This window comes from Sitodiplosis mosellana, unplaced genomic scaffold (assembly GCF_009176505.1).
Source record: "Sitodiplosis mosellana isolate CC-2019 unplaced genomic scaffold, AAFC_SMos_1.0 Smas_scaffold_6150, whole genome shotgun sequence".
Lineage (NCBI taxonomy): Eukaryota > Metazoa > Arthropoda > Insecta > Diptera > Cecidomyiidae > Sitodiplosis > Sitodiplosis mosellana.
The window spans coordinates 4,707,454-4,722,697 of record NW_022601391.1 but is presented as its reverse complement, the minus strand read 5'-3'; the positions used below and the strand labels follow the sequence as shown (position 1 = coordinate 4,722,697).

The 15,244-nt window shown below is 35.3% G+C and overlaps 3 protein-coding genes across 20 annotated transcripts in view; all 3 read left to right on the top strand.

Annotated features, from left to right (window-relative positions):
• LOC129574134 (proton-coupled amino acid transporter-like protein CG1139) overlaps positions 1-1,460 on the top strand; it is a 7,077-nt gene extending 5,617 nt beyond the window's left edge. For all 7 annotated transcript variants that reach the window (XM_055455622.1, XM_055455626.1, XM_055455625.1 and 4 more), the window contains 3 exons: positions 1-247; positions 368-911; positions 994-1,460. The exon at positions 1-247 is cut by the window's left edge and continues 167 nt beyond it. In XM_055455622.1, the coding sequence (XP_055311597.1) occupies positions 209-247; positions 368-911; positions 994-1,238 (828 nt within the window). In that variant the 5' untranslated portion in view covers positions 1-208 and the 3' untranslated portion in view covers positions 1,239-1,460. The remainder of the gene's footprint in view (positions 248-367; positions 912-993) is intronic.
• Positions 1,461-5,240: 3,780 nt separating this feature from the next.
• LOC129574130 (proton-coupled amino acid transporter-like protein CG1139) lies at positions 5,241-8,728 on the top strand. 4 transcript variants are annotated; one of them, XM_055455604.1, is made up of 13 exons: positions 5,241-5,334; positions 5,809-5,897; positions 5,974-6,093; positions 6,201-6,247; positions 6,322-6,383; positions 6,485-6,648; positions 6,743-6,780; positions 6,936-7,066; positions 7,482-7,673; positions 7,738-7,928; positions 7,994-8,028; positions 8,081-8,248; positions 8,325-8,727. In XM_055455604.1, exons 2-13 carry the CDS (start codon positions 5,845-5,847, stop codon positions 8,573-8,575), a joined length of 1,452 nt encoding a protein of 483 aa, XP_055311579.1. In that variant the 5' UTR covers positions 5,241-5,334; positions 5,809-5,844; the 3' UTR covers positions 8,576-8,727. The 4 variants fall into 4 exon arrangements, with proteins under 4 accessions (XP_055311579.1, XP_055311578.1, XP_055311580.1 ...); XM_055455603.1 differs by lacking the exon at positions 5,241-5,334 and having other exon boundaries at positions 5,459-5,897; XM_055455605.1 differs by lacking the exon at positions 5,241-5,334 and having other exon boundaries at positions 5,459-5,897; positions 8,108-8,248; positions 8,325-8,724.
• A 781-nt stretch (positions 8,729-9,509) lies between these two features.
• Positions 9,510-15,244, top strand: LOC129574131 (proton-coupled amino acid transporter-like protein CG1139). Of its 9 annotated transcripts, none has more exons than XM_055455610.1 (10): positions 9,740-10,919; positions 10,995-11,404; positions 12,877-12,975; positions 13,049-13,168; positions 13,237-13,283; positions 13,354-13,579; positions 13,653-13,821; positions 13,925-14,342; positions 14,429-14,569; positions 14,646-15,244. In XM_055455610.1, the coding sequence occupies exons 3-10, from the start codon at positions 12,923-12,925 to the stop codon at positions 14,894-14,896; spliced, it is 1,425 nt and encodes a 474-aa protein (XP_055311585.1). In that variant the 5' UTR covers positions 9,740-10,919; positions 10,995-11,404; positions 12,877-12,922; the 3' UTR covers positions 14,897-15,244. The 9 variants fall into 9 exon arrangements, with proteins under 9 accessions (XP_055311582.1, XP_055311587.1, XP_055311583.1 ...); XM_055455609.1 differs by lacking the exons at positions 9,740-10,919; positions 10,995-11,404 and adding exons at positions 11,448-12,607; positions 12,724-12,746; XM_055455607.1 differs by lacking the exons at positions 9,740-10,919; positions 10,995-11,404 and adding an exon at positions 9,510-9,641.

Sequence of the window (15,244 nt, the reverse complement as noted above, 5' to 3'; positions counted from 1 at the left end):
TAACATTTCATTTCGAAATCGAAAATATTTTCTAAAGAATTAAATAATTATTTTCGTTTGATTCATTTATTTTCCTTGCAGACACGTTATCAACATTTTTCTGTTGACCTACCAAATTGGCAGTTCTTGCATTTACGTCGTTTTTGTGGCAACAAATCTCAGAGCACTAATCGTTGCATTCGGATTTGACATCGACGTGAGACTTGTAATGGCAATCATACTACTGCCGTTGATTCTAATTAACTGGGTAAGTTGAAAACCACTTCAATGAAATGACTTCATCAATCTGTGCCAATGAACTGGGAAATTTTATTCCACTTTAAATATTAAATATATAATTAATATGTATTTTTTCTTTAACATTCAGGTTCGAAAACTTAAGTATTTGGCACCTTTTGCGACGATCGGTAATATCATTCTGATTGGATCATTCGGTGTCATCTTTTATTACGTATTCCGCGAACCGTTGACTTTCGAAGGCAAACGACCGTATGCAACTCTTTCGGAATTCCCCATGTTCTTTGATACGGTTCTCTTCGCATTGGAAGCGATTGGTGTCATCATGCCTTTGGAAAATGAAATGAAGAATCCAAAAGATTTTCGCGGAGTAACTGGAATCTTGAATCGATCCATGTTTTTAATTGTCTCTTTATACATTTCACTTGGTTTTTTTGGCTACATTAAATATGGAGCCGACATTGAATCTACTATAACCATCAATTTACCCAACGAAGTGCTGGCTCAAGTCGCTAAAGTAATGATTGCGCTGGGTGTGTTCACCTCACATGCTATATACATTTACGTGGCCATTGATATTTTATGGAATCAGTATATTCACAAACGGCTTGAACATAGCGAACGAAAACTATTGTGGGAATATGCATTGCGTACTGGAGTTGTATTCATCACATGTAGGTGCACCCAATCCTCTTGATTTATACACATTTTCTTGTCAACTTATCGAAATCCATATTCTCATTATCCGATTCACAGTTATCTTGGCCGTCGCGATTCCAAATTTGGGGCTGTTCATTTCGTTGATTGGTGCCTTGTCACTATCGACGTTGGGTATTCTATTTCCCCCCTTTTTGGAATGTGCATACAAATGGAATAGAACCTCGGGCTATTCAAAATCGTTCATGATTTTCAGAAATATACTCATTTGTGTGATTGGCTTGGCTGGATTTGTAATTGGCACCACACTCAGCCTGAAGGATATCATCAATACATATTTATAGACAGACTGATTTATAGAGAGTAGAACAAAAGATTATTCGAACCCATGAGAATAAGAGATGAACAAACTTTGGCGAAATGCGTAGAAACAGTGTTACTTTTGCAAAAAGTCCGCTAAAGTCTTAGCTTCATTCCTGAATGTTCATTTGTTCGAACATAATACTTTTTAGAATTGTCCCGAAGTGATGTTTTATTTAAATAAAAAGAATTACATTGGTAATCCCGAACTTTTCCGTACCGTTGGCCTGCGTTGTCCGTAGGTCCTTTTGGTTATTTTTTCTGAATTTTCTTGAAATAAAGGCAGTGAAAATATAATAAAGAAAATAAATTGAAAAATCGGTCACTTTAACCAAAACTTCAACAATTTTGTATGAGAGGTACCCGTAAATCGATTCCTATTGGCTTCAAACTTTCTGACGTTTCATTTTTTGGAGAAAAAATAAGATTCTGAAAGTTTCATGTTGATCGCATTTGCAGAAGTTTGGTTTTTGGCCCTCAATTTTTTCTAAGAAAATTTCGACAAAAATTGAGGACAAAAAATCAAACTTCTGCAAAGGCGATCAACATGAAACTTTCAGAATCTTATTTTTTCTCCAAAAAATGAAACCTCAGAAAGTTTGAAGCCAATCAGAATCGATTAACGGGTACCTCCCATACAAAATTGTCCAAAAATCGGTAATTTTAGTGAAAATTTCAAAAATTTTGTATGGGAGGTACCCGTAAATCGATTCCGATTGGTTTCAAACTTTCAGAATCTTATTTTTCTCTCAAAAAATGATATCACAGAAAGTTTGAAGCCAATCGGACTCGATTTACAGGTACCTCCCATACAAAAGTGTCAATTTTTTGAGGTTTTTCTTAGGGCAAGTACCCCAGGATCAAATCGAAAATGGCTCATCTCCGAACTTAAACTAAGTTTTTCGAATACAAAACTTTTGGCATTTCCAGATTTTGATTATCTCAATTTTTTTTGAGTTATCGTGTTAACAAACACCAACGACGACGACGACGACAACGACGACGGCACACGAACGGAAAAGTGTCTCAAAAAGTGATTTTCTACGAGTTTCATGAGTTTTTATGATGATCTAAGCTAATTTTGCGAAAAAAGTTTTCGGGACCAATTCCTATACTTTCCCTTGACACGTTGTGTACGGAAAAGTAATATAAACAGTTGACAGAATTTAAATTAAGCACAAAACATGTTATATTAAAGTGTTTGGCAAATAGAAACGAAAAAAAAAGAAATTGAGCAAAGAAGAATAAATACATTCGTGATAAAACGACAAATTGCAATAGATTTCATTTGATCAGAACAATGACCTTCCCTTGACGGTTATCTAACCGATACATACTCTGAATTCCATTGATTGCATCAACTGCCTGTACACAACTACGCCAATGCAATTTAAACGTGTGATCGTGTCACGATGACGAAACGCGAGGCAAAAACGCAAAACACCATCATTGCAATTGTTTTCCATTCATTCGAACTGATGTTTCGTTGAAGAAAACAAATAGTCATTTCAATCATAAAATTACTGATAACATCGACATGAAAATCAGTCATTTGATTTTATCTCTATTTTTAAAGGCCTTTTGAAATAAATGTATAATAATTTTGTTGTTCCTCTGCTTTTCGACAATGCTGTCTTTCCCTCACTCGGCAACACGCGACTCAATTCCATTTGTTTTTCCTTTTTTCATTTCAATGAATGAATACGTTTGAACTGGGCCTAATCTATAGAACTTTACTACGACAATAAAAAAAAACGATTTGTTGGCGCTTCAAGACATCACATCACGTTTTTAGAGTCTGTTTAAACATCATTTGGATTTAATTGCTGCTCAAATTATGTTAAGTATAATGCGAAATAGTAAAACAATGTCAACGGCAAATAATAACATATAGTATACACATATATATGGTTGATTAAACTGGTTCACAATTCACTGATGGGAAATTGTCTTTTTTAAATCATTTGCCAGCATTCGATCGACCTTTGTTTGCAACACACGACCAAAATATATCTTATATTGGGTCTGGGAATTAATCGTGTCGATTTTTCAAAAGATGGCGTAACTTTGCATGGTTGTATCGGGCAATACTTTTTTCTTTTTCACATGAGTGGTCTAGTGTCAAACTACAAAAATCATCATCTATCATTTCATCGAAGTTTGGATAAACATTTTTTTTTGCGCCTTAAATATGTCAAATTTTGTACCGAAAAAGCAACATTTCCCGCAAGCATTAATTTTTTGCTTTCATTTGAAGAAAACTGCGGCTGAAGCGCATCGAATGTTGGTGGAAGCCTATGGTGAGCATGCTCCATCGGAACGTACATGTGAACGGTGGTTTTCACGGTTCAAAAGTGGTGATTTTAGCACGGAAGACAAGGAACGTCCCGGCCAGCCAAAAAAGTTTGAAGATGCGGAATTGGAGGCATTGCTCGATGAAGATTCGAGTCAAACTCAAGATGAGCTTGCCAGAGCATTGAATGTTGACCGAAGCACTGTTGGATATCGTTTAAGGGCCCTTGGTTTCATTCGCAAGTTGTCAAATTGGGTACCACATGAATTGACGCCAGCGCAAGCTGAAAGGCGTTTAGTGACTTGCGAAATGCTGCTCGCAAGGCACAAAAAAAGAGGTTTTCTGTATCGAATTGTCACTGGTGACGAAAAATGGATTCATTACGATAACCCCAAGCGCAAAGCATCGTATGTTAAGCCCGGCCAACCAGCAACATCACAGCCAAAACAAGAAATTCACGGCGACAAGGTAATGCTGTCTATTTGGTGGGATGAGGAGGGAGTGGTGTATTATGAGCTGCTGAGAAGTGGTCAAACCATCGATGGGCCTTTCTACCGACAACAATTGATACGTTTGAAACAAGCAATCAAAGAAAAACGCACGAAATGGGAGACCAGAAAAGAGACATTGATTTTCCTACATGACAATGCTCGGCCACACATTGAGAAATCGGTCAAAAACTACTTGGAAAATAGCGGATGGGAAGTTTTGGCTCACGCCCCGTATAGCCCAGACCTGGCTCCTTCCGACTACCATTTGTTTCGATCGGTGCAAAACCATATGGACGGAGAGCGGTTCTCTTCAGTTGAAGAAATCCAAAATTGGCTCGATGCATTTATAGCCTCAAAAGATGAGGAATTTTTTAAGGCAGGCATCCGTCAATTGCCCACATTGTGGCAGAAGGTCATCGCTTCCGATGGACAATATTTTGATTGAAATGTAATTTCATTTTGGTATTCAAATAAATGTTTGAAAATTTAAAAAAATCGACAAAACTAATTCCCAGACCCAATATATATATCGTAACTTCTTCACACCTGTTTAAATTTCACGAATATAAGAAAAACAGTTCCCGGTAAGCGGTAAAAGCGGTAAGCGGGAAGCCTTTCTACATACAACAAAATTACTTATTTACGAAAAGCTTTAAATTGCCGGTTTGTTTGGCGCGAGTGCTTTAAAATTTTCTTTTTTTCAATTGGCGTAATAGATAGCGATTAATGAACTTTTGAATGAACGTTATCAATTCTATTACAATTAAATAAACGTCAATTTTCATTGTAATTCCATGGAAAAATCCACACGTCAATAGACATTAAAGCAACCGTTTTAAGTGGTTTCAATTGATGATAACACTTAGTAAACGGAAAAGAATGTTTCAATCAGATCAACATTGAATTTGTAACCACGGAATCGATTTTTGAGCATTGGTATCGAACGTTTGAAAATGAAATGAGAATTATTTATACGCCAACTTTTTTTCAGACATATTTCTAATGCTCATGGCAAGAGAAAGAGAAAAAAGTTCGACAAACTGAAATCGATCTTGAAATTGATTAAATGAAATGAAATCGTCAGCCAATCTAATCTTACGCGCATGCGATTTCGTTGATTGGTCAAATAGTTTAATTGCTCTTCAGTCCAAACTCAACTCAAAAGCGTATGACACTTTATCTATCGCCAAGCCTTGGCCGTATATTAATCGAAACGGTTCGCAAATTATTATTATCATAAAGCAATTAAACACAGTAAACGAATCGCTTTTTTCAGGTTGATTGAAGTTAATTGATGTAATTAGATTAATATTTTTAGTATACTTCTATAAAAAAAAAATCACAACATCTGCTGCGTGTAGCCGATCAGGCTTTGTTATACGCTAAATCCATCACGCTGAATAAATTCATGCGATAGATTTATGCGATAAATGTGATGCGCTCGCTTTGCGGTGAACGAAGTCTATTGCTCTTCAGTTGTTCACGCATGAACGTTCATGCTTTGCAGTGAACGCATCGCTAAGCGGTAGTGAAGAGCAACAGAACTCGTTCACCGCAAAGCGAGCGCATCACATTTATCGCATAAATCTATCGCATGAATTTACTCAGAGTGATGGATTTAGCGCATAACAAAGCCTGTAGCCGATAAACATAAAAAATCGCTTACCACTTTTATTCAAGATTCGTCCAAACTTTCATTTCAAATTCAATCCATCGTTGATGTGAACGACTGTAATTTCTTTTAACATTAATTATTTTTCGTAATTTTAGACAGAAAAATTGGAAAATTTCCGCGATAAACGAAACATGAATTCGAAAGGGCACGTTAATCTCACCTATGTGAACGATTCGGGGAAACAGTGAGTTTCATTTTGAGTGCATAAATTATTAATTTTAATTTGAATTGTAAACGGGTGATTTTTCTCTAAATTTCAGCACAACTGGCATTAAGAATGTTAAAGAAGAAGACCTTTACAGTATAGATCTCTCCGACAAGATTCAAAAAGTTGAAAATTATGATCCATATCTTCATCGAACTGTGGAGCATCCACTCTCGTAAGTAAAAATTTGAAGAAAAAAAAGAAATCAGATTTGAATTGTTTATTTTCAATTTTAGAAATGGAATGATTGGTTTGCTTATTATGTTCCTATTTTTTCCACAGAAACACCGAAACAATTATTCATTTGCTGAAAAGCAGTTTGGGAACAGGTATGGTTTTTGAATCAGATGTAACAACGGTTTCTTATTTAGATTCAGTATGTAGTTTTCAATTCAATTCATAGGAATTTTGGCGATGCCTCAAGCTATTTATCATGCCGGGTGGCTATTGGGCTCGATAGGAACGGTTTGTGTTGAAATTTACCGAATAAACGTTTAAAATTCAAGCCAAATTGAATATATACGCACAAAAATGGAACTGACTGTTTTCCCAAATCATTTACTTAGGTTGCGATTGGTCTTATAGCGGTTTACTCGATGCAAATTTTACTGTCATCACACTATGAACTGTGCAAAAGAAGAAAAGTTCCAAGCATGGACTATCCAGCAATTGCACAGAATGCTCTTCTCGAAGGACCGCAATGGCTTCACAGATACGCATCACTCGTTGTGTAATGAAATAGACTTTTTTCGTTAACATTCCAGCATTTACTTAATCACAATATGATTCCATGGCTTTTATCTCAATTTCATTCCATTTGATAGACATATAACAAACGGATTCCTTTGGACATACCAGATAGGTAAATAGCCAATTGATCAAATTTAGAATTAGAAATACGCCGTTCAACGAAAGAAGGACGCAAATGAGTGGATTCTCCCTTACAATATAAATGCGTAGTTCTATTCCTTCAGTAGCGACTTTCGGTGTTCTTTATACTGTTTTTCTTTCCTTTAGGTTCGTGTTGTATCTACGTTGTTTTTATCGGGGGGAATATAAAATCCATTGTCGACTATTTCACTCAAGCTGATAATGATATCCGATTATTTATGTTGATGATTCTTTTACCAATCATTTTTATCAATTGGGTGAGTAAACAAAACACAAAACAGAAAGTCAGAGAACTATGGGATATTTTCATTCAGATGGTATAGCAATTTCGCATAACAATATCCGATATTTTTCAAGTTGAAAGAAGAAGTGAGCAAGGCCTATTCATGCAAGGTTCGCGCTTATCATCGTTAGTGTGAAAAGTTCAACACACCGAATCGCTGTTTTTCGTTATTCTCTTCACACTAACGACGATGTATGTAGATGCACGTACATGTCTCGCTCACTTCTTCTTTCAACTCTCTTCGTACTACTTCCTGCATTACGCTTGACACAACGTGCGAAAAACATCGGATATTTTATCTGACTGAAAAAAATATCCTATAGCATTATCTTTGCAGAGAATAGCCGTAACATATTTTCTATGTTGGATTTGTTTATTTGTTGTTCTAGGTACGGAATTTAAAGTATTTGGCGCCATTTTCCACACTGGCCAATTCCGTGACAGTCATTTCGTTTGCAGTCATTTTCTACTTCATTTTCCGCGAACCTATAGTGTTAGAAGGTCGACGACCGGTCGGCCCATTGAGTGAAATTCCATTTTTCATTGGAACCGTTTTATTTTCCCTTGAATCCGTTGGAGTTGTAAGTGAATTTGGTTTCCGAAAATCGTCTTCATTCAAACATAATTTCATATTATTGATCGCAGATTATGCCATTGGAAAATGAAATGCGAACACCGCGATCATATGTTGGAGTTACCGGTGTTCTGAGTCGAGCATTTGCCGTTATTGTTATTCTGTACATTGGAATGGGTCTCTTTGGCTACCTTAAATATGGTGATGTCATTCGCGAATCAATAACCCTTAACTTGGAAATCAACGATCAGATAGACAACATGTAAGTTGGAACAAAGAAAAACTTAAAGAATTTTTTTATGAAATCAAATCATTTTATACACATAGACTTGCCCAATCCGTGAAAGCAATGCTAGCCTTTGGTAAATAATTACTTTGAGTATAGGAGAAATAAACAACACAAATGGTATAAAGGTGGTATCGCACTCAAATTTTTCACAGGTATTTTCATTACCCACGGAATAGCATGCTATGTTGCTATTGACATCACTTGGAATAAGTATATTGTGGACCGAATTTCGAATGATCGCCACAAATTGTTGTGGGAGTATGTTGTGCGCACTGTGATCGTTCTCATTACTTGTAAGAATACCCAACATCTTTCGATCTACCCTTTAAAATGTGAAAACTCTATCATTTTTGATGCTCTTCGTTTCAGTTCTGTTGGCTGTTGCTATTCCAAAATTGGACCTGTTTATCTCGTTGTTCGGTGCATTTTGTTTGTCAACGCTTGGACTTGCATTTCCAGCTCTCATCGAAACGCTTGTGTTCTTGAAAGAGAAATCTGGTACAGCGAGAACCATGATGATAATCAAAAATACGATAATCTCTATTTTTGGTTTGTGTGCACTCATCATTGGCACATCAACCAGTGTATTGGCGATAATCGAATCTTTTACCAAAAAATGAACATGTTTACTCTCAGATAATTTCATGTTTTAAGAACTATAGAATTCATAAATCAGAGCGAGTTAATGCGACAATAAAGATAATTTACCATCATCAATGGAATTTTACGATAAGTTTAAGTAAACATCATTCAAGTTTTTTTGTCATCAACGAAACATTCCAAATAACAACAATTCCTATCGTCTCTTGCGGATTATCACATCGATTTATCCATTTGCTTGAGTGTGGGCAAATATAAATACCTGTTCATTTGAAGCATGCATATACGGTTTGTCTGTGCTAGTTCTTATCATTGCAGTGAAACAGCGAATTGAACATTGACATTTGACTGGTTGAATGAATATCCGCTGCCGAGATTTGATTCGAGATAAAAACATATTGTAGATATTGTGATGGTCGCCAAATGATAAAATACAGTAATTTATTCAGTGACAACGATAACAACAAACGTAGACCAGTATTTGAAAATCTGCACAAAAGAATTCACACACTGTCGAATTTGCATTTGCAGTCAATGGATGAATTAACATTACTAGTTAGCTGAATTGCAAATGAATGGCAAAGTGGCAGACGATCGCGCCTACAAAATTCACTGTATACGTAATGTATTCTTTAATGGGTAGACACAAGTATTATCTGAACGAAAGAGGGAAAAAGAAAAAAAATTGACTGTGAAACAAGTTTTATTGAGGCATTTTGATATTGATCGCACGTCACAAAATTCAACAACAAAAAATTAAATATACCGAAATAAAAAAGAATCGGGCCATAGACGACAAACTAACACCGTTTGTTGTTGATTGGGAACGAAAATGAGACCAATACTCACACACTTATATATATACACACAAACATGCATGTTGCACACACACCAATGACGACACTACATTATTGAAGAACATACAAGTCAAATTCAAATAAATCGGTTTGTTCAAAATAGACGGTTGATCATAGCCGTAATCACCATTTCATTTCAAACATTATTCTTACGTGAAACTCAGCGGTTTTTCCTTTGATTATTTTAATGCAGGTTCGCAAAACATAAGAAACGTCGAGAAGAATAGAAGTAAGAGAGTGTTTTTGTTTATCTTTAAATAATATTTGAAAAATAGAATAAAACAATATCTGTCGTTTGGCTCAATACAGCCAGAAAAAAGAAACGGTATTTCGTGAGACTGCCGTTTAAATTCTCAGAAAATAAGACCGTGTTTTTTTCTAAATTCATTTTCAAGGTGTTGGTTACTGTGTGCATTTCAATTACCATCAACGCTTCACAAGTTTGGCTTTATGCCTGTTTTAATGAGCCCTGTTCGAATCATCGTTAATTTTACACAAATAACGACCAATTTGATTTCGGATTTCAGTTCTTTTCTAAACAAATCTAACGTCTGTTCCTAATCATAAATTGTAAATCAAAGTCTAATTATAGCATTAAATCAAACGTTTACGTTATAGTTTTCACAATTGAAGCATGTCATTTGGTGTATAATCGATTTACAAATGTCGCGATTTTTAATTTTTGACACAAAATTGACATACTCGATAGAGAAGTGAAGGATTAAAACGAACCAAACACAAATAATAAGCCAGCAACACTTTTTGAACTAATTGTTGATTTAAGATACACCATTTCTGAATTTCAATCGAAGATTGTTAAACGTTTTGAATAAGCTTTGATACGGATGAATCAAACCATCGATATGTTTCTAAATGAATCTCTTCTAACTGAAGTGAACATTAAATAAACTGAACTGCACAAAGACCAAAATGAATAAATAAAGCTGTGTTCTATGCTTTCTCTCACTTTTGGCACAAACAACAGTGTTGTTACAATACGTCACAGTTTTTTCTAATAAAATTGTTTTTCTTTTTGGCATGCGACGCGCTAAAATACATTTAGAAGTACTGCGAAGCATTGTCCATTAGAGTAAATTGAAAAATAATTGAACATTGAAATCAATGCATACATCACTCCCTAAAATAACTCGTTTAGGTTAGAAAACGAAATGCGCTTTACTTCCAATCAAGATATTTCCTGGAATGCAGTTCGCATCAACAGGAAATAAGACGTATTTCACACCATAAGGAAATGATAGAAAATAATTAAAACAAAGTCAAGATCGTTTGTATGGGTATGTGTGCCTGGTGACTGTATTGGGCGTCCAATTGCATTTCATGCACCGAACGTGAATGCATGCCAGAGAGAAAAGAAGAAAAGAAGCCTTGACCCCGTGCGCGCGATTGAAGAGAATCGCAAAGAACACTTTGTATTACTTATATTTGATTTCAATCAGTTCCATTGCTCGATAAATGGGTTCAATCAGCTTCAATCAATTCGTTACGTGTGAGTTAGTGTAAACAAGTGTTTTTGAAAAAAAAAATCGTTTACAATAATAAAACCATTTTTCTGCTTCAACAGGCCGTATTTTCGAATCAATTGTTCTAATCAGTTCACTGGTGCGCGCGTTGTATCTATTTCGAAGCAACCACCAAGAAAAAAGACCCATACACATAAATAACTAACACCTGCGTGTTTAGCAGAATTACAAGAATAGAATAAAATAAAGATAAACAACAGAAATCAGTTCGAATCGTACAAACATTTCAGCAAGATTTGTGCCGAATTCATCTTTTCTCGAAAAACGCTGAAAGACATCTTGGCATATCGCTGTATTATTTTTTTTTTCATTGAACATATTTGGAAGACACGTTTTTACCGTAGCAATTGTGGGAAATTATTGACGCTTCACATGAAAATACAAATTATTAATAAAGTGGGTTTGCCTTAATTTATCATCCAAGCGATCTGAGTAGCAATTATAAAACCTGGTACTTATATAGATAACAAATCAAATCACCAAGTCATTAAGGTGCTAGATTATTGACATCCAAACGATAAACAGGGTGTCAAACAATCAACGAATATTATTTTCGCTTGAAATCTACCGCCACATTACCTGCCAAATTCAAAAATCACATTACGAGTTGTGTACATGTTTTGGGCCAACCGGTGCAAGCAGGAATCAAGTGATGAATTTTGATTATATCCCGATCAAAACATTCCATTGAAAAACATGTTTTAAATAGCTTGATCCCGAATGAAATCGTCTCATTCAATCCATTTTAACTTATTTTCTCTCTACAAAAGACGGAAAAAATGCATAAATTTCAACGAAAAGACCGAAGCGAAATATCCCATTCACCCTTTTTACAATTTGTTTTTCACGAATTAAGTGTAAATCATGAAATTGATAAAAAAAAATTAAAGGTGGAAATACAAATAGGAAGCAAAATCTTATGATCTCACGCATTTTTTATTCCATTTTTAATGAACCAGTGACAATTAGCAATTTCACTCTTAATGACTTTTGATTGTAAATCATTGAATGAGCGGTGCTTTCATGTAATTACCAATCTTCATTTCATTTAAAACAATTTGCACGGCATCATAACCCAATTGCGAACGCTACGTCTTTTAAAAGACGTGGTTCACGTATTCACGCATTTCTCACGTCTTCTATTCAATTTTCTGTCTGAAAGACGTGCATTTTCTGTGCAATGGTATACAGGATACGCGAGAATGGCATGAGGGAAATTTCAGCTATACCATTTATCACTGCACAGAAGACGTACGTCTTTCGTGTGGTATTTATATAGAAGACGTGAGAAAGGGGTGAATACATGAACCACGTCTTTTAAAAGACGTAGCGTTCGCACTTGGGAAGTAATGTGTGTATGTGTTTTATTGCTGAGTTTTTTGTTTTTTCATTGCCACGGACACTGATTGTTGTTATACACTCGAGTTTCTCTGTGTGTCAAGATAAAATTGCGCCTTTTCAATATCGAAATGAAAACAAAGCTATATAATGAGCTCGCAGCTAAACCTAGGGCTTAACAATTGTGTAGAAAAGACACAGCGCATCAAGTATCCGATGAATTCCGATTTTTGTGGTATTTCTTGGAACTTTTTTATACTTCGTTTTGAAAAGATAAATATTAAATTGATTTTATTCAGTCCAGACTTACGCAACGGTAACATAAACTTTGTAATGGATTTTAGATCCAATTCAAACTACAATAATCAATCGAATACAGAATAATATCAATGCAATAAAATTTAATTCTATTTTCATATGGACTCTGTCCAGTGACAATTTATCATAAGGTATAAGTAGGTAGATTTCAACCGATAAACATATTTATGTGCTGATCAATAGATGACCATGAATTTCCTTAAAATTTATGACACTTGAATTTAATTTATGTAAAATAATTGAACGTAGACTTTGTGGGCATTTCAGAAGACTTCAACTTTATTAAATTTGATAAACGACCCTTCGGTCAAAAATGAGCTTGGACGGTTACGGTAATATCGCTTTCCTGGATGATAACGGGAAAAGGTAAACTATTTCGAATCGATTCAGTTTGAATTTTTTTATTTCATGCGACTTTTACATTTTTTTCATATTTCAGGTTAAATCTTATCGACAATTATCACAAAAATGAATTGATGAATATAGAAGTGGCGGAGAAACCACCCAAAGATGAAGACTATGATCCATATATGCACCGAAAAGTCGAGCATCCAATATCGTAATTTCAAAAAAAAAATGCACCTGCCATTAGTTTTTCAATGTTAAATGTGTATTCCTTTTTTTCAGAAACACCGACACAATCATCCATTTGCTTAAGAGTTCATTTGGCACTGGTATGTTTTGAAATGGACAACTTTTAGTTGTATTTCGGATGGATTGTAATTGTTTATATCATATTATTAGGAATACTTGCGATACCAAAAGCATTTTATCATGCCGGTTGGCTTCTTGGCTCAATTTCAACCGTTGTGTTAGGATTGGTTGCAATTTATTGTATTCAGATATTACTAAAAGTGCACTATGAACTCTGCAAACGAAATAAGGTACCATGCATGGATTATCCAAATATCATGTCAAATGCGTTGCTTGAAGGACCAAAGTGGCTTCACCGATTCGCCCCGTACATTGTGTAAGATTTAACAGATTTTTAGTTCAAAACACACTGTTTGAATGATGTCCCTTCTTTTCCATCCACCTGATAGGCACGTAACGAATTTCTTCATTTTGGTGTATCAATTGGGCATTTGCTGCGTTTACATCGTGTTCATCGGCGACAATATCAAATCGATCGTTGACCATTTTACGCAAAGTAACACCGACGTACGTATTTATATGTTGATGGTATTATTGCCCATCATCTTTATAAACTGGGTATGTTGTTAAATGTTAAATAGTAAATGAGTATAACATTTATATTTTAATATTCCTTGGAAAAAATAACGTTAACAAATTTGCGTTCATGTTTACATCTTAGGTGCGAAATTTGAAGTATTTAGCACCGTTCTCGACGATTGCAAACGCAATTACCATTCTGTCATTCGTTATAATATGTTATTTTATGTTCCGTGAACCGATCTCTCTTGAAGGTCGAAGGCCCGTAGGCCCCATTTCCGAATTCCCATTGTTCTTCGGCACCGTTTTGTTTTCAATGGAAGCAATTGGTGTGATAATGCCATTGGAAAATGAAATGAAAACACCGAAATCTTTTGTTGGCCTGACGGGCGTGCTTAACAGAGCCTTTGCAATCATCGTTATCATGTACATTGGAATGGGTCTCTTTGGCTACTTGAAATATGGTGATGCTGTGGAAGCATCAATCACACTGAACCTGGAGACAAATAGTGATATTGATGTGATCCTTGCCCAATCCGTGAAAGGAATGCTAGCCTTTGGTAAATATTTACTTCTAGTATTGATGAAACAAATAAGACAAATGATATAAACAAAATTATTATTCCTCAAATCAAATTATTCACAGGTATATTTATTACCCATGGCGTAGCATGCTATGTTGCAATCGATTTAACGTGGAACAAATACGTAGTTAACATAATCACAAACGATCGCTACAAACTGTTGTGGGAGTATGTTGTGCGCACTGTGCTTGTTCTGATTACTTGTAAGAATGACGAAATTCTATCAACTTCCCTCCGGGTCCAATTTGGACTAATTATAATTATTCATTCTTGTTTCAGTTCTGTTGGCTGTCGCAATTCCAAAATTGGACTTGTTTATCTCGTTGTTTGGCGCCTTCTGTTTGTCGATGCTTGGGCTCGCGTTCCCAGCGCTAATCGAAACTTGTGTGTTCTTGAAAGAGAAAACTGGCGTGGCCAGAGCGACAATGATCGCAAAAAATGCAATAATTGGCTTTTTTGGTTTGTGTGCACTCATCATTGGAACATCAACCAGTGTACTAGCTATCATAGATTCGTTTGCCCAAGAATGAACGTTATTACGCTCAAGTAATTTCGTATTTGGCCGATTCCATATCGTCCGGGACTTGAGCAAGTTTATCAGCAATTGTCAACACGTTCTCAAAGTGAAAAACTTACGTTTAACCAATTGATTGAACAATTCAAAAGAGAAAAACTTTGATGCAATCAAAGCACAGGGATAGTTATGAATTTAATAAAAAATCATGATAAATGTTAGGCAAAAGTATTCAAAGTTGCGATAAGTTTTAACTTAATGATTTATATAATATATAACAGTGTGTATTGTATAGTATCCTATAAATATTGTTTTGATAGTCGCTAATGTGGTCATCATTAAATTGTTATGATCAAATTGAAAA